The sequence below is a fragment of the Neomonachus schauinslandi genome, chromosome 4, assembly GCF_002201575.2.
Source record: "Neomonachus schauinslandi chromosome 4, ASM220157v2, whole genome shotgun sequence".
Taxonomy (NCBI): Eukaryota; Metazoa; Chordata; class Mammalia; order Carnivora; family Phocidae; genus Neomonachus; species Neomonachus schauinslandi.
In genome coordinates this window covers 166,627,296-166,646,870 of record NC_058406.1, presented here as the reverse complement: position 1 = coordinate 166,646,870, position 19,575 = coordinate 166,627,296, and the positions used below count along the sequence as shown (strand labels likewise).

The following is a 19,575-nucleotide window of genomic DNA, read 5'->3' as shown; positions in this document are numbered from 1 at the left end:
CTTCCCCCATCTCTAATCACTGATAACCACTAACCTGTTATCTATCCCTACAGTTATTTTATGAATGCTATATAAATAAATAATGCAGTATATATCCTTTTGAGATTGGCTTTTTCACTTAGCATAATTTCCTTGAGGATGTTGTGTGTATCAATAGTTCATTTCGTTTTATTGCTGAGTATTCGAGGCTATAGATGTGCCACAGTTTGTTGAATCATTCACCCATTGAAGGACATTTGGATAGTTTCCCGTTTGGGGCTATTAAGGATAAAACTGCTGTGAACATTCATGGGCAGGTTTCTGCGTGAAAATAAGTTTTCATTTTCTCTGGGATAAATGCCCGGGAGTGCAATTGTTGGGTCATACGCTAATCCCATTTTTAGTTTTAGTAAAAGAAACTGCCACACTTTTTTCCAATGTGACCGCACCGTTTTACCTTCATACCGGCAATATGTGAGGGTTCCGGTTTCTCTGCAGCCTCCTCAGCAGCTGTTCTCCTGAGGGTAGCCATCCTCGTGGGTGATTCGCATTTCCCTAATGGTTCGTAATGTTGAGTATCTTTTTACATGCTTATTGGCACTTTGTGTATTTTCTTTGGAACATATCTAGTCCATCCTTGGCATGTTTTCAAACTGGATTGTCTTTTGATTGTTGAATGTCAGAATTCTTTACATATTCTGGACAAAAGTCTCTTATCAGGTCGATGATTTGCAAATATTTTCTTTTTTTCTGTGGGTTGTCTTTTCACTTTCTTGATGGCAGCTGGGAGGAGAGGCAGCCCAGTCTTCTTGACTAAACTTGCCTAAGATGGAGCTTCTGGAAGGCGGAGCTGGGAGGGGTTGGTAATGGAGCAGGTCATGGCTCAAATGCCACAGACGCTCACTGTTGTTGCCAAGATCTGGTAGGTTTTCTTGAACAAATGTTTTTCCATTTGTCATTATATCCTTAGGACAATTTCCAGAAACTTTTAATGAATGTTTTTATAATTTTTACCAGTTAAGTTGTTGTTTTGCTGGGAGAGTATCCACAGAGCTAGTGCCTCACTGTGCAAGGCCAGCCTTCTCGAATGAACTCTATGATGCACACGCGCCCAGGAGATTTTACGCCCTCCGTTCTCATCTGCCTTTCTGAATTATCAGATGATTCTCTGGTAGGTCTAGCAACTAGAGTAAGATCTTCTCTGCACAACTCTGCAGGACTAGAACAGGGCCCGGAACGTTGTGCTTGAGAGAATGACTGCAAAAAAAAATGAATGAGTTTAAGCATCTAGAAGGAGATAGATGTGGGATGTGTGAGCACATCCAAATGGAGAGGGGGGTCCATAGAAGGGCTGAGCGGAAGGGTACCAAACACATATGTGGCCCACCTAGAACGACTGACCCCTTGCAGATTCATGGGCTGAGCATGGTTAGAAATCTGAAAATCATTGTTTTAAGTTTTATGTGTACATGTCCTGTATGTGTCTTTATGTGGTTCTAGGGATACACAAACGTCAAACATACATTGTACACACATGAGCAGATACCTATGTATACGTACAGATATACATACACTTATTTGTACAAGGGTTATGGAAACCTTTGGAGCAGTGAGATATTCTGAAAGGACATTCTGTCTTACCTAAAAGTAACATAAAGAATAACGGGACATTCAAACAATCTCTTGTCATTTTGCTGATGAGGAAACTGAGTCCCAGAGAGCTCATGTGTTTCATTCATAATGTCACAGCTACCTAGGGGCAAGAATGTTCATCCCATATCTCCCGTTACCTGTTGTGTGAATGAACACAAGCTTCAATCGTGTAAGTTTTATCCCCAGCATGAGCAAATCCTGCTTCTCTACCACCACTTAAAAATCAACATCCTAGAATAACTGTCATTTGAATTTTTGCTGTAAGTTTTCTGCCTTCCCTCTACCTCCACTCCTTCCCTAAAGTAAATTCTGCAACTGGCAACTTTGAAACTTGTTACCATCCAGAACATTAATAGGATTTTACATTTTTAGCAGCCTAATGATGAGGATGTAGGACCTTCTGTGCTAGTCCCTCAGGGGTTTCTATTCTGGGCGTTTATTAAACTTTGCTGTAGTCTGAAGCATGTTTGACCTTTTTATATTAAAAACAATTAGAGTTTAAAGTTTATATGTATATTTGTGTGTGTGTGTGTGTGTCTATACATATTCCCCTCTTCATTCATTAGGTAGAGATCCCAACATTTTTAACAGTTGAATTTGAAGATACTTATCAATTATTTCCCTATGTTTGGTGAGCAAAGAAGAAGCCATTACCATCATAATTTAATATTTCTTATTTAGCCAAATTTGAGCCCTCTTAAAAATCTTTTCTACTTTCAAGTCTATTTTGCAGTTTAATTAATGCAGCGAGGGTTTTTATTTTACTCTCAATGGAGATAATCTTAATCCATTCACGGTGACCTTTTCTTGTGCAAATTAGTTGTACAAGCTTGTTTAAGCAAATGGTCCTTTGCATCATGTCTCTTCTTAATGACGGGTTTATAATTGAAAATTGGCTTACTCCCATATGCCTAGTTTGTATGAGAATATAAAAATAGATGTGGACTTTAAAAATATAAATGTATATATCAGTATCCCAAAACGAGGAGGGAAGAATCTGATGCCTTGAGGCTATGACTAAATTAGACTATTAGAGTCAGAAAATGCTGGCGACGTATGCCACGGTCAAAGTCACACCTGTCTGCCGAGCACTGGAAGCTCTTGAAAAATGAGAGTGATTTCATCTTAGCTCTCAGAATCCAGCTTTCATAGGACAGGAGCCATTTCTGGCTTCCCAAGTTTGCTTAAACTCATAATGAACCTGAAACTGTGTGTTTAGGACTGTGTTTGTGGGTCTCACATTTAAAGTGATAGCCCTCAACAAAATGAAATGCTCCTTGCTTTTCCTGCACTTCACCAGCAGAAAGAGACAGCTGACGCTCGTGTTATATTTTGCCTTTTTTCAAGTGCAAAAACCGTGTGATACCGCCAAGTGGTATTTGAGTAAAAGCCACAATCCTCTCTTCTGCCCCCCCCCCCGTTCTCTGCACCCCGGTTTTCTGCACCCCCCTGCTCTGTTTTTTTTTCTCTTGTTATTCTTATTTCCCCATTTCTTAGGCCAGCTCCTTCCATCTCCCTTGTCTTTCCCCTGTAAGTCGTGTCAACCATTCTTATAACAGGAGTATTTGTCTGGCATAGCTGAATATTCTTGGTTAAATGTAGAAACTCCAGCGTGAAGGAGAAAGTGAATGTTGTTGTGTGCTTGTAATGGAGGTTTCCTGAGTAGGTTTTAATAGCACGGGGTGGGGAACAAGGACAGTCTTAGTTTTGCTGAATAACATGGCATCAAGAGCAACGCGTTGTGTTTTTTTTTTTTTTTTTAAGCTTATAGGAACAAGACATTTCATCAAGACAAAAAACTCTGATTTTTGGAAGCCAAACCTAGGCAAGCCAAATTGTTCCTGGGACCATCAGACTTGTCTTTTATGTACCCCTAATTGCTTTGTCCCCCATGAAACTTCACATGTGCTCTCCCTCGTGTAACACCCCCACCTCCACAAAGGGGACGTGAGAACTGCCCACCAGCCAGTGTATTTCCTGAGTTGCTCTGGGTAATTTCATGCAGGTGTGCACCCACAGATGTTCATTCATCCCCCACTCCTAACGGGTCTTCGTTTGCTGATTGCTCCTCCTCTCCTTGTAGGTATGATTATCGGGAAATGCTGCACAATGCCACTTTCTGTCTGGTTCCTCGTGGTCGCAGGCTTGGGTCCTTCAGGTTCCTGGAGGCTCTGCAGGTAAGAGACTCTGAACCCTCCCCAGACTAGGGCTGAGGACTGAAGTCAGACGGGGTGGGTTTCACCTTAGCCCTTCTGCTGGGATCGAAACAGAATGCACAGTTTGCCTTGAACACCTGAAGTCTGTTTTCCCAAGAAAGTCTGCAACACTTTGTATAAGGGGGGTGGGGGGAAGAGGATTTACTCCCTGTCTTCGGACATGGGAAGATTAAATGGTTTCACCACCAGGGAGGATGGGTTCTTTGGGGACACGTTTGCAAATGGAGGGTAGATCTGACTGCCCAACAGCGGCCTCATTGGGCAACCTGCAGACACACTGCCCTGCCTGGAAGCCAGTCTCAAGAGCACTGACTTCAGACAATGGCTTCTTGGTGGTGCTTCCCAAAAGCAAATTGTCTTTTCTGCCCACCCAACTCTGTCGTCTCTTGGTGCCTCTAAATTCTGAGAGTGATGCCCAGGGGGTCGCGCTCCTCACTTTGGCCCACCTATCCCCAGGCTCCGCAGCTCTGGGGCCTGTGGGGGTGGGGGGGATCTGCTTATTAGTCTCACTCTGCAGAAAGACCTGCTGAAGACACCTGTGCTCATTTCCTGCACCTGGGAGTTGCACTCAGCCTTCCGTGATCTTGAGAAAGCATACTCTCAGCCGAGACCCTCTCCTCCTCCACTCCTTGCTTCCTGGCTTCTCTGTTCTTTCCCCCTCTATGTTCTGCACCTTGCCAGAGTCTGCTTTTGTGCGCAGTGCTTCCTAACATACATCCTTCTGTCGTGTCCTCCAACCGAAGAGCTTGCTTCTGGCCCTTTCCAGTGTGTTCTGTGGAGCATAACCCTAACACGAATGTTCTCGTCGCCTCTGTGGGATGTCGCATGAAGCAAGTAGTTTTCCACTTTGGATTAGGAGTTATTTGCCTTAACCTGGCGTTTCTTGGCTGACAGATCTCTGTGCAAGCAGGACGTTGGTACGACAAGTGGTTTGGATCCGTCCACAGTGAGCGGAACGAGGTTCTGTCTCCGATGTTTGCACCGCAGGGGAAAGGGGAGCAGCCGGTAGTAGTTCAGTCCACAGCATGCTTCATCAGGAGGGCCAACCCCCTTTCTACCCCTTTTGCTCCTCACGGTGGGGTCAGCCACCCCGCAAGCAGACGTGTGGCATACCCTGACAAAACCGTTTATACTCAAGGTTGGTTCTAGGCTGGGATGCTGTTGGTGGACGATTTTTTTTACCTCAGTAAAACTTCTTGGATGAGGCCAGTTGTCGCCATGGCGATAAGGTTAGCCGAACCACGCACTAGAATAGAAATGGGGTTTTAGCCTTCGGGGGCAAGGCCTGCCCACATCAAAATCTCGGCTCGATCTGTATAGCCTTCCCGCGACTCAGTAACTCATGCGAGCTTACTCTTCTTCTGGCCCAAGCGGCCCAGGGTCCATGCAGCGATCCGAGTAAGAAACGCCGGTAGTTGGGCTTGTCCTGCTGTCACCTCCCATTGGAAAGGCTCCCCCTGCCGCTGCCCTTACATTCACGAAGCCCCCTTCTTCACCCAGGCTGCCTGTATCCCTGTGATGCTCAGCAACGGATGGGAGTTGCCGTTCTCTGAAGTGATCAGTTGGAACCAAGCCGCCGTCATAGGCGATGAGAGATTGTTATTACAGGTAAGGAAGGGGCGCTGGCCTTCAGCACATCAGCGGATTATTGCTGCCCCTGTCCAAACTTTCAAAGAAGATGAATCCAAAAGGTCAGCTCTGTAAAAGAAATTTTATCAGGAGAAAATCTCCTGTATCATGGCGAATATGAAGTCGTTTAATATGACATTGTTCACTTTCCCACACAAAACCCACCCCGCTGCAGGGAAGGTATTTGGCAAAGGAGGCGTGGCAGGTAAAGGATATGAACTTTAATGGTGAGAAGAGGTGTGTGTCCATCCTCTTCCATATCCAGAATTTTTAGAAATTGTACCAGAGAGTTTTTGTACCTTCCTGCCACTTCATATTCCTTTCCCCTATTTCTGTAATGGCCTTCAGATTAATTTTCGGAAAGAGGGAAGTCTGTAGGGTTGATTCTTATAATTAGTGTTATCATTGCTCAAATGATCCAGTCTGGGAGCCTGAGCAGTGTTATCTTTAACATGTATATTTAAAAGAGCAGCCTCTAATAAAAAAATGATTTTTTAAATGTATTTTTTGCCACTTGGATCTCTTTATTTTATTTTATTGTATCAAGAACATTTAGCATGGGATTTACCTTCTTATTTTTAAATGCAGGATTATTGTTGACTGTGGGTTCAATGTATTAGATATCTCTGGAGCTTATTCATCTTATTCAACTAAACTTTGTGCCCCCTGATTTAGTAACTCCCCATTTCTTCCTCACCCCCAACCCTGGCAACTCTCATTCTACTCTTTAATTCTGTGAATTTGACTATTTTAGATAGATAACCTCATGTATGTGGAATCATGTAGTATTTGTCTTTCCGTGACTGACTTAGCCTAATGTCCTCAGGGTTCATCCATGTAGTCCTATATTGCAGAAGTCAGACTTAATATGATTAAAATGACCATATTACGCTAATTGATCCACAGATTCAATGCACTCCCTATTAAAATCCTAATGGCGTTTTTTACAGAAAATGAAAAATAATTCTAAAATTCATATAGAACCATAAAAGACCCCAAATAGCCGAATCAGTCTTGAGAAAGAACAAAGCTGGAGGCATTATATTTCCTGATTTCAGAATATATCACAAAGCTGCAGTCATCAAAATGATATTGTACTGCCGTAGAGAAAGACAGATAGACCAATAGAACAAAATAGAAAGTCCAGAAATAAATCTACCCATATACAGTCAACTAATCTTCAACAAGGATGCCTAAGAAAAGTTTGAACTTCTCACGAGCTGTCTAGGGAGAGGAATATGATACTCACAGAGAAATCTAAGGGCAGCAGTTGTCAGTCACTAAGGATTTCTTTTTTCTTTTCTTTTTTTTCTTTTAGAGAGAGCATGAGCAGGAGGGCCAGGTGGGGCAGGGAAGAGGGAGAGGGAGAGAGAGACTCTTAAACAGGCTCCACACCCAGGGCAGAGCCTGATGCAGGGTTTGAGCTCACAACCCTGAGATTATGAACTGAGCCTAAATCAAGAATTGGACATTTAACCAACTGACCAACTGAGTAGGCACCCCCACTAAGGATTTCTGAAGCCCTTTTGTGCAATAATGTTTTAGGTTCCACATAAATTGCCATACCCCTTTCTCTAGAAGTATAGAGTATTTTAATGTTTTTCATTGATGGCATATATACTTGAACTACCACAAATATTGTAGAATGATTTTTAATGTCCTGGCTTTTTTTTTCTTTTTTCTTTTTTTAATATCAAGAAAATTGAGTTCCTAACTCTGTTGTTGATTCTGCTTCTGCTGCCGGCCAGTCTGCTAGCTGGCTGATGAAGTAGCCCAGTTCTCTTCCTAGAGTAACAGTGAGAGATCTGTACCCACGAGGGCTGTGAATTAGGCAAGCCAGGCTGAACACAGCCCCCAGAACATTCCTTCCCTCTGGTACTCAGGTATGTGATCTCCGTGGCCCCTGGGACCTCCAAAACGAAAGAGGAGTACGTGACCTAGCAAAATCCTCCCCGGCCCGAATGGTGTATGTGGGAAACATTGACTCATGAAAGGCCAGACAAAAGTGATATGTGTAGTTCTTTCCCATGTTGCCTTTCTCCTTCCTTTTATGATTTTTTTTTAAAGAATGCATCCTCATCAAAGGAAACTTGGGACATAAAAGGAATAAAAAAACATCAGCCATAATCTCTCCAGTTATACACCAACACGCCCTGTGAGTTTGACGTGGGTAACTTGGGAGTTTGTCTCGGAGAGGAGAGCACTCCAGGAAACTGAATTGTGGTTGTCCACTTTCTACCATTTCACCAAAGCTGGTGTGGATTTCACCTTCTGAAGCAGTTGTTTTGGCCTTGCCTCTGAAGATTTTGTTTTCCATCCTGCCCCCGCCCAAACTTGCTGGTGTTTCCCCCTCTCGTACGCAGTCTGTCTTTGCCCAGCTGCCTCCATATTGAACAGCGACTGTGCTGTCATTGACAGTCGTGGTGAAGAGCTGGTGCCGAGGGGTGCCTGGGTGGCTCAGTCGTTAAGCGTCTGCCTTCGGCTCGGGTCATGATCCCAGGGTCTTGGGATGGAGCCCCGCATCGGGCTCCCTGCTCAGTGGGAAGTCTGCTTCTCCCTCTCCCTCTGCTCGTGCTCTCTCTCTCTCAAATAAATAAACCTTTAAAAAAAAGAGCTAGTGCCGAGCCCAAATGTCTGTTCCGGGAGATGTTGTTGTTATGTTACAACTTTCTGTTTCCTGTTTTAGAACAGCTCCGATGTTTTTATTTGCATATATTCTTGTCATTATGTCACCAAGAGAGCTGAATGTTGCTTTCCTGTATCTATTTTGATAGATTCCATTAGCTTTGTTACCATCCATGACCTTTTATTAAGACTTCGCTGAGTTCTGCAACGCTGAACAATCCGACCAAATTGGAATTAATTTATCACTCTCGCGTACTTGTCTCTCAGGACAAGCAGATTAATAACCAATAGCCAAATGCCATGAAAAGCTGGAACTCTTGTCTTTTCGGGCGGTTGGAATTCTCTTCCAGAGCACTTTGCAAAGAGCTATCATTTATATTGTACGTACAAACGGGCAGCGTATGGTTCACTTGATGTCATAACATCAAATTGTGGCTTATATAAAAAGGGGAATATATTGGTAGGTTAATGTGTGCTATTCCCTCTGGACGCCTGGGTGGCTCAGTCAGGTGGGCGTCCGACTCTTGGTTTCAGCTCAGGTCATGCTCAGCGTGAAGTCTGCTTGAGATTCTCTTCTCCCTCTGCCCCTTCCCCCCCATGTGCTCTCTCTCTGTCTCTCTCTTTCTCTTTCTCTCTCTAGAATAAATAAAATCTTTTAAAAAAATACATGATACTCCCTTTACTCATTCATAATCATAGCCTACCTAGTTTTCTGGAGACTATGTAGTCACAGTAGCTTTTGGCATTTTTCTTTTTTTTTTTTTTAAGATTTTATTTATTTATTTGACAGAGACAGAGATAGCGAGAGCAGGAACACAAGCAGGGGGAGTGGGAGAGGGAGAAGCAGGCTTCCCGCCGAGCAGGGAGCCCGATATGGGACTCGATCCCAGGACCCTGGGATCATGACCTGAGCCGAAGGCAGACGCTTAACGACTGAGCCGCCCAGGCGCCCGCTTTTGGCATTTTTCTAATGGACTGGTTTCTTGTGATCATGACAAAACAATGAAGTCAACCTATATGACTCTTCGAAGAGGCCACTGACATTTAGAAGAAGGTGTGATTATGAAAATTGAGCAGAGTAACTTTTTTCTAGTCTTTTTTGGCAACCTAGGTAATTTTCTGAGTAAATAAAAATAAATTGTCCTTGATTTATCAAGGATCCATAACATTGATAGTTTCTCTACCTTCTCCAAGGATATTTTACTTCCACTTGACCTTTGAGTTCTAATTGCGGGCTAACATTTGCCTGCCAGTGCTGCTCCTTTACCCGTGGCCTCCATGCTTCTTCAGCTTTGGGCATCCAGATACACACTCTGGGCCACAGATTTAGGATCTGCTTTGGCAAGTGAGCTTGTCCTTTTGTTCTTACTGTAAAGCTATTTCATTGCTCCTCTGTGGAATAGTCTTGAGTCAAAAAAATTTGCTACCGCCTCCTTCCCCTCCATGGAAATTCAGATATAGCCTTAGTCACAATGCCATAAGTAACTTTCTTATTAAAGCAGCTAACAGAGCAATCCTGCTCCAGCCCAGGCCCCCATGTCTTTCTGATTAGTTACACGTTAGCGAAGCAAGCATGCAGAAAGAGGTGAGCACAAGAGGGCAGTTGCTAATCACAAGGAATCTCCTCTAAGAGTATAGACTCCATAAATGAAATAGACCTTGAACTATAGGTGAAGATGGGGAGCAAGCCCAGCAAACCTACCAGAAACCCAAGAAGTACGTGTCAGAGCTCCAGATCCAAACAAGTTCACATACAGACATTAAGCAATTGGTCCAACGTTGAATATCAACACCTTTATGTCAATAATAATAATAGTGGTAGTAATAATTTGCTGTGTTAATTAAGCTTCCCATGTTCTAGGCACTGTGCTAAGCACTTATATGATCTCCGTTACAACCTTCTGATGTTACTACTGTATCCTCATGTTATAAATGAAGAGATGGAATCTTTGAGAGATCAAATAATTTGTCCAAGAAAGCACGGCTAGTAAATGGTAGAACCAAGAATTCCCACCTTGGTCTAATTTCTGTGTCCCTGTGTTTAACCATTAGATCTATATTGCTGGTAAAAATAATGATATCCCTATGGTGGGTTCAACTGGCCATGTTCAATTCAACTCGTATTTCTTGAATAACTACTATATAAAAGCCATTCTTATAGCCATAAACTGTGTAGCAGGATGGACAGGACTTAGCTCTTTCCTTTAAAATCATGTAGCCTGGTAGAGAACGGTGATGACTGGACGTGTATGATGTTTGACACATCGTGGTAGGTTGGGGTAAGTGCTCAAGCCAAAAAGAGAGGTCGGGGAGCAGAAGAGTCCTTGGGGTAAGGTCACAGGTGTGTGCACACAGAAGTGACTGTCTGGCTACAGATTAAATGGAGAGGCTCAGAGACATTCCTTTAGAAGCCCCTTTGTAGATCATTTGGAGTCCCTGGCATGGGCATGTCTTAGAAGTGTTTGGGGGATAATGTCTTTCAGCCTTTCCCCAGAGCTGATAGCTCCCTTCTGTGTAGAATGTGGTTTTCCATGTGTTAAGACTGAGGATTTGTGAGACCCTAAGCACCTGACAAGCTGTTACCAAATCTTAGAGGGGACTTTAATTTCCACGCATTAAAGGTTGTTAAAGCTGATCGCCAGTAAGTACTGTTTGTACCTGATGCCTGTTAAGGACATTTCAACTTAGGGGTTGGTGATTTTTAGCCGATCTGTACACTAACGCCTGAATGCTAGGAAGTATAAAAGCCTAACCCAGGTCGGTCATTTCGATCCAATGGCATCTCATTGTTTGAGAGTTATAGTTATTATGTGTTCACCTTGTGTTACAGATCCCTTCTACAATCAGGTCTATTCATCAGGATAAAATCCTAGCACTTAGACAGCAGACACAATTCTTGTGGGAGGCTTATTTTTCTTCAGTTGAGAAGATTGTCTTAACTACACTAGAGGTAAGTGAGACCCCTTGGCTCTTGGTCTTGAATAATGGTCCTTTATGCACTTCTGTTGGCCTTCTCTTTTGTTACTGGTGAGGTGTAATTGGTCAAATGGGACAAAACTGACTTTTTTGTACTGGGGTATGTCACTTAACCCTCCTTTACCTGCTCTGCCATGCCCAAGCAAATCCATCCGTTCCTCCCATAACTCCACAGAGGGAAACTGACAGGAGGAGGAATGACCCTTCTTGGCGCAGAGATCGGCTCTGTCTTCCATCATTTCAGCAATGTGTGGTTAATGACTGTCCTCCCATCCTTCACACTCAGTGGCATCCTTCGAAGACCTGCTTCTGGAGCCCAGTTAGAGATCAGATAGTGACCAAGTAGGGGAAATCTTCTACAGAACATTCTAGAAATGTTAACAGTTTACTGGGCGCCAGTGGCATTGGTTGTCAAGACGTGCATCCCAACCAGCATCCGTGTTGCAAGGATGTTTTAAGAAGAAAACCGGGATTACACTTATCTGGTGCAGAAAATCTCCTAGGCATATGGGTGCCCCTTGTAAGTTGCTTTTTTTCTTTTTTAAGGGCAGTAGGGAAAAAGGAGAGGGAAGCCTGGAGATGATTAAAACCTTTGGAAGTAGAACAGATAGTGATGTCCTGAGGCTACACCACAATAGCACAAAGAGCTAAGAAAAGAGTTAGAAAACCGGCACACTCATGAATTACAGACCTGCAGGAAGGAGAGCAGAGGTCCTCTGATGAGGCACGCCACTGAGGTGATTCTGAGGTGTTCACATAATGCCACGGGGGCATCGGTGGCCTCACTTTGGAGTATTTGCTTTGGAAAAGTGTTTATTGCTCCGAAAGCTAATGTGATTTGCAGCATACACCGAGGAGTCTGAGTAATACCAAGAAAACTGAAAATCACCCTGTTTTGTCCACACTGCTATTCTCTTGCCATCCTGGGTATCAGAGCCTGTGCTGGCCATGCCCTGGGCACAGTGGGGCATTTCCCTACCCCAAGCCAAGCCTGGGCTCCTGCTCTGGTCAGAGTATCTTCTCAGGAATGGTGCACATTTTTTTTTTTCATCCTGGAACTAGGTGAAAGGGGCTCTTTGGGAGCCAGGCTCACCCCATGAAGGGGACAAGGTCAGAATGGCCTCCAGGGGCTTCCTTCTTGCAAGCAAACCTCTTGTTCCTTAAAATTGATTGCATTTGTTCATCTGTTCATAGCAGCAGGTTTGAATACGTAATAGATTTTACTCTTCTATCCTGTTTTCCATCCAAGACCTTTCCTAGGCCCTTCATAAGGAAAGTTGAATGTCAATTTTTTTTTTCTTTGTGGAATGAGTGCTTTTTATGAAAAGAGTACGTGTTCATTTTAGAAAATAATGGAAAATACTTAAAAGCATAAAAATAAAATAATCTACCCATACAAAATCACTGTTGACATATATATATACACACACAAACATATATATTTGTTTTTTCTAGGCAAATTTATACACATGTTGTAATTTTTAAGGAGTCTTTCAGGAGTGTCTAGCTGGCTGGGTCAGCAGAGCCTGCGACTCTTAGGCTCAGGGTTGTTAAGTTCAAGCCCCACGTTGGGTGTGGAGCCTGCTTAAAAATAAATGAATCAATAAAGAGGAGTCTTTCTAAACTTAGTTTATGTTTTTTTCTCCTTTTAATAATGTATTGTTAACATTTTCTCATGCTGTTGGATTTTTCTGCAATTATTTTAATGACTATATAATATTCCATTCATGATATCACTTAATTTCTTTCATTATCCTCAATTTGAAGACATTGCCATTGTTTCTGCTTTTTCATTATTAGACACATTGTTGAAGCAGATAGCCTCAGCACTAAATTGTTCTGCGGGTTCAAGATTACTTCCTTAGGATTAATTCCTTGAATACAAAGTCCTGGTTTAAAGAATATGACATATGCTAAGATTTCTAATAAATTGTCAATTTTCCTGCAGTAGAATGGAATTAATTTATATTCCCTCCAACTTATATGAGAGGACCTGTTTTTATTATTTCTGGTATTTTTCACTTCCACCAATATTGGACATTATATCTTTCAAAATGATAAATCATTATTTTCTTAATTTATATTTCTTGGGATACTAGTAAGAATGATTTTTTTCATATTTCTTAGGCAACTCACAAAGAAAGAAATAGAAATGGCCACAGCATTGTCCCGCTTTTTCTCATAAATTTTTAAGAGCTTATTATATTAAAAATATTAACCCTTTGACTCTTTTGTTGCAAATATTTCCCCCAACTTGTGGCAGTCCTTTCTCTTTTGTTTATAATGAGGCAATCTTTTCTTCTGTGGCTTTTCCATTTGCTACTGTTCAGAAAGGACCTTTTGACACATAATTTATATACACACACTCCCTTATATTTTTCTAATACTTCCGCGGTTAACTTTTTACATTTAGCTATTTAATCCAATTTACTTTTATACATATGATCTGTATTGAAAAGTCCTTTTCTTTTTCTTCTTTGACAGATTGTTAGGTAGTTTGTCCCAATATATGAAGTTGTCTTGCCTCAATATTGTCACATGCCACGTTTATGCACCTCTGGGTCTGCTTCTGGCCTTTTGATTCTGCCGTGTTGTCCACTCTAAAACACAAAGGCCACATATTTTCATTTTTCCTACCTTTTGCCCTCCTTTGGTGGACCTCCATTTATTTAACTAATCCACTGTTGGCTATTAATGTTGTTTCTAGTTGTTTGTTTTGTAGAGATCTAGATATAGATGTCTTTAATCCAAGCAATGCGTTTCTTCATGTATCTTAGTCTATATTTCTATTTCTCTGGGATGGAGTCCTTAAAGTGGGATTATTACTAAGCCAGAGTCTAGGTTCATGATCTGCTTGCCAAATTACTCTTTAAGAGGATGCATCATTCTGGACTCTCATAAGCCCTCTGGGGGGGAGACCTTCTCTAGCGGCCCTCTTGTTAGCCTTAAGGATCATAATTAAAACACACACACACACACATACACACACACATACACACACACACACGACTGCAGATTTGCCAGATGAAAGATGGCATCTCATTAATTACATTTCTTTTGAGTAAGGTTTATTGCATAGAGCTGATCTCTTGCCTATTCAGTTAGCAGTGCTCAATTATCCTGTAAGAACAGTTGGATGTGTTAGATTCATCAGAATAGAATCTCAAGTCAAGCTGTTGTCATCTCTGTGCTAGAAAGGCCTTCCGCTTGGATTTAAGCCATGCAGTTCTTCAGCGACACAGTTGTTTTGAAAACACTATGAACCATGTACTTCATTCAAATTTATAGCAACTGTCAAATTCTCCTTATATCGTTCCAAGATTGGATTGTAACAGTTTGACCCCTCAACCGAATTGCATGAAAGAGACCATCCAGTTTCCCTTTTTAATTCAGAACTCAGATTACCCCAGAATTCAATGTAAATAGAAAAGCAGAGAACATAGCAGAAAATGCCATCCGCATACACAAATAAAGCCAACATGTTTATGAGAACGACTTAAGTATCACATGTCAAAAATGCCTACTTGGCTTAGAACTTAGATGATATAAGTCAGTCTGTGTTGGAGCTCCTAAGTTATGAAGATAATTCAAAGTTACCCTTAGACAACATAGATTTGAGGATCCTTTGCTTTCAGGATGTTCTACACTCAGACTCTCAAACCCTGGGCCTTTCTTCCTGCTTGCTGTACTCTAGGCCATGGGAAGGGGATGACTCCGTGTTTGGAGAGTATGAGCCTTAGTGTTGCAGGTGATGCTTAGACACAACTAGAAGCAGGACCCCTTCTTTCCAGTGCCCGTATCAAGTTGTTAATACATTACAGTGCCCCGCACTCTGTCATACTTGGGACTTGGACTGATAGAAGCTTCCTAATTCTGCATCTTGGAATTAAGGAGCTGTTGAATCAGAGCTAGGCTCTTTGGAGCTCAGTTTTTGTGTGTGTATGCAAATTGAGAAGTAATGATGGGGAGAGTGATAAAATATTGCAGAGACAGTGTTCCTTCATAGATCCCATTGTTTGTCAGAATATTACACAGCAGTAACCTGGCACTAATGATTGAACCATGAGAGCTCAGTCAGAATCAAGGTGAGTGAAAGAAAAGTACACACGACTGTAATAATGTGTGAGAAGAACTAATGGTAGTTTGGACAGCACATTTTTAATGGAGTTTTATGAAGTATGCTCCAATTTTTTCTCTTTCTCTCCTACCTAACAATGCACATTCAAACCATGGTATTGCTGATGCTGTTGTGTAGTGGAATATTAAAAACCAGTGAGATAATGGAAGTAGAATGCTTTGGCTCCAAGTGGGGTAGCATACGGTGGCACTGTGTGTGTGAGGCAGCCTTGCATTGGTCAAAAGACCAAATCAGGGCCACACAGAATGATAGTAACCTGTAACCAATAGTCCATTATTCATAAAACAGGTGGCACAGAAAAAAGAAAAATAAGGAGCCTGTCATTCTTCCCTTTGAATTCATATTAATGAGAAATATTATCCTTATCAGGGGTGTCAGTTACATCTGTAATGAAAAGCTTTTGTATTGTGTGTGTATGTGTGTCTGTGTGTATGTTGTTGATTTTCTTTATAGCAACTTCTAAGTGTGACGTCTTCTTCCACAATAAAGAGTGAGCTCTAGTACTCTGAAAGGATCCTGGGAGCTGTCCAGTGTAGCGATAGGGAAAATTGGACATTAGGAGAGGGACAGAACGACTTTTCTGTTTGGTGAAATGAGATCCATACTCTTTTAGACTTTTGAGAAGGCAAGTGGTTACAAACCCTTTAGAAAATGTTTGTCAGTACGTATGAACAGCCTTAAAAATATCTATGCCCATTGACAAACTTCTAAAGAATCAATTCTAGATGGGGTAAATTTTAATTCATAACTATATTCATTGCTTTGCATGAAAAAATTTACACTATCGTTGGTCATTTAGGCTAAGTAACCCATGAATACTATTAATAATATGGAAGGTTATCTATAATATATAATATCTATGATATTATAGCAGTGTAAAAATGGAAAAATCTATGCCTAGAAAATGAATGCAGGAATGAGATTTTTTTTTTTTTAAGGCAAAAAAGTCAAGTCTTAAGTGTAAAAACTTAGGTAGCTATTCCTAACAAATTCTGAGAGGTTATTATAATTTATGTGATATTTTATTGTTCTATTACAAATGAGAAAAGTGAGACATAAAAGTGGCAAATTGCTTGGCCCAGGTTAAATTAAATATTTGCTGTTGCTTTTGTACCTTTGTTGATATCTTCCTATCAAGATTCATTTGAAGAGAGTATGACATGCTCATTGCTATCTCGGAAGAATACTATAACTTGTTGTATCCTTGAATTCAAAACAATAACAGTGTTGTGATGCTGAACCAGAAAGAGTATGACAATGAGAAGCATACTGCCGAAAGATGGTGACCCATTTTGTGGCATCCCTTGGATACATGTCATTTGTAAATGTGTGGGACTTATGATGCTGTCTACTTTCAATTTATTCTGTGTCTTGATATCCGAGTTCATTTAAGTAACCACATGCTAGAAAGTACATAAATCTGGAAAGCAAAAAAAAAATGGATCTAAACAAAAAGCTGTAAGGGAAAATAGACAGTAGATTTGGAAGATATAAATAATATAAAACTAGGATAAATGGTATATGAAGTGAAATTGCTCACCATATGAAAACCCTTCACAACCGTAAGAAGTTTCTCATAATTAATGCCTAGACAACAGCTTTTTAACACATCTCTGTTGTCCCAAAGAAAGTAAATGTTAATAATTTAGCTAGGTTCCTAAACTCTCCACCAAATTAGAAACTTCTACCTAGCCATGTAAAATCAGCAGTTTTGATCTGGGGGAAAGAGAAAAATGCAGAAATCATTGAACTAAAATATTTGAGTTCTTCCGAATTACCTCCTTGCTTCCTTTCTTCTCTCTCATTAAGAAATGTAAACATGATAAGGTTTGCAAAGTAAATGTAGCTCACTTTATTACTTATCTATCACTATGTGGGATGAGACGATTGTGTTAATAACCTTAAATGATAAAGCTCCATTGAAAATGGTCTTTACTTAAAGTCACGTTGCATTAAATGGGGGCCTTGAAAATAATGATTTAGGTCTTAAATCTCTTGAGAGACATGGCAGACTTTTTCTTTTTTTTTTTTTTAAGTAGAGAAAAAGATTGCTGCAAACATGAAATCCTGTATCAAGTTAATTATTTGCCAAATCATGTCTTAATGAGTGGATGGTATAATTACAAGAGTTTGAAAGTCACAGAGAGAAATCTGTAAAGTGGACTAATCATGTTCATCTGACAAATGATTCAGGATGGGAGAATGTTTGACTCTAAATGTAGAATTTAATGATCTGCGAGGTCCCAAAGTCCAAAGAAACTAATGAACTAGCATGGCTATTAGTCTTCATATGCCATGGTGCTTGTCCTATTATGTGGGATGTTTTGAACAATTGTTAACTCACTGCTTTTTGAGATGAAATGTAGAAAAACTTCAGCTAACCAGTACCCCAGAGTCCTACAATTGACTTTGAAAGGAAAACAAAATATGACAGATAAATCTGCCTCCCCAATTAAAGGAACAAATTGGAACTTCAACAGTTTCTAGAATGTTCCATGCCTCCTGTACCCTCCCAAAACGGTCTCCACATGCATCTCTGTGGACCGAGAACAGATCTTCCTGGCTCAGCCATCAAGGAAGCTGTTCCATGCACTTTGCTTTGAAATGAGAATGTACTTATTATTATAGAAAGACAAGGTAGAATTTATGGTAAAACTGAAGTTTAATTAGGAAATTTCATTAGCCATCATTCATCTCTTTCTCTCTCCCACTCTCTTCCACTGCTCTGTCACTCTGTCTGTGTCCCGGACGCTTTTATCAGTGGAAAATTTGGGGATAGAGTCACTACTTTGAGGGACATCATTCCTCACATTTGGATTGAACATGCTCCTTATCAAATACCATCAAGGTCTCATTCTCACCACATACTGTGTTTTTATCTTCTAGATTATTCAGGACAGAATATTCAAGCACATATCACGTAACAGTTTAATATGGAACAAACATCCTGGAGGATTGTTCGTACTACCACAGTATTCATCTTATCTGGGAGACTTTCCTTACTACTATGCTAATTTAGGTAAGTGAGTTCCTTCCAGGGTGCTGCCCCTTGTTTACCCTCCAGATGTTGTCCAGACTCCAAGTCCCTTGATTTCTCCATTCTGTAGCAGGGTCTTCCCACCAGCCTACATTGGAGATGGCTTTCTAGAACCCTATCCTTAAACGGTGTATCAGGATCAAGAATTATAAATCCAGCAGAGCATTGCAAAATGAAAAAACTCCTTTCTTGTCTAAGCAGCTGGTCTTCACATAGAGTAGACTCATTCCTTTTTGAGAAACAGGTTCCCCAAACTACAGATCATTTCGAATATGACGATGGGTTTGCTATAATTTTACATCTTCTCGTATATAAGATCGAACCAGGAGTGCTCTCCCTAATTTCTTTTTTCTTTTTTCTTTTTTTCTACAATCTCAACTTCTCTCTCTCCTACCAAAGAAAATTTGAATTAATAAAGGGGAAGGAGAAAGATTTAAGAATGGATGATGAGATAACTCTGTTCACGCATTTAACATTTATTGTGCTTGTCTTATGTACTCTGTTAATGCAATGCTAGGTGTTTAGAAACAAAAAGTCAGATGAGATACAATCTCTGCTCTCAAGCAGCTTTTCGTCTAATCATAATGGGGAAAGAGAATGGACAGAGGGAGAAAGCTCTCCAAAAGGCTGTTGTTAGTAACATTTTAGACCTTTTCCCTCATTCACAGTTCCGAGTTGGAGAAACTCTGGGATAGTAAAGCATCTTTCAAGTCAATGTGGGAAAAAGATTTTAGATTTTCCACCCTGTCCCGATATTCTCCATAACCATCTCACCTCTTTTTTTTTTTTTTTTTTGAGTTGTGCGTCTTTAATTTGAAACTGATAAAAAGAAACTTAAAAGAAGTAGTGGCCCGAAATACCAACCAGTGACAAAGAACCCTTTCAGCCAAATCAAACATATTATGGGGACTGTATTAAAATCAGTGAATGGCCCACACAGGGTAATGTATTTAGAATTTGGTAATTTTCAGAAAAAGGCCAGAGTCAGTAAAAAATGTCTACATATTTCCTGCAGAGCAGTGAGATCTCCGTGTGGAGGGAGCACATTAGAAGTGTGTACATGATGCTTCCTAAACTAGTACAGGAAAATGTAGACGTGGTGCTTGTCCTCACCAGGAGAAAGGAAACCCCTCCACCCTATTTCTTCTTCTTCGGCAAAGTTTTGAGAAAGTGGAGAAGTCAGCTTCTTTCTAACATGCAATTAAAGTACCAATCGGGGGGGCGCCTGGGTGGCTCAGTTGGTTAAGCAACTGCCTTCGGCTCAGGTCATGATCCTGGAGCCCCAGGATCAAGTCCCGCATCGGGCTCCCTGCTCAGCAGGG

General features: G+C 41.1%; 1 protein-coding gene across 1 annotated transcript in view; it reads left to right on the top strand.

Moving 5' to 3' along the window:
• Positions 1 to 19,575, top strand: part of EXT1 (exostosin glycosyltransferase 1) — a 276,879-nt gene that overhangs the window by 238,385 nt on the left and 18,919 nt on the right. Inside the window, exons 2-5 of the mRNA XM_044914657.1 lie at positions 3,716 to 3,809; positions 5,349 to 5,456; positions 10,933 to 11,052; positions 18,103 to 18,239. Coding sequence (XP_044770592.1) covers positions 3,716 to 3,809; positions 5,349 to 5,456; positions 10,933 to 11,052; positions 18,103 to 18,239 — 459 coding nt within the window. The remainder of the gene's footprint in view (positions 1 to 3,715; positions 3,810 to 5,348; positions 5,457 to 10,932; positions 11,053 to 18,102; positions 18,240 to 19,575) is intronic.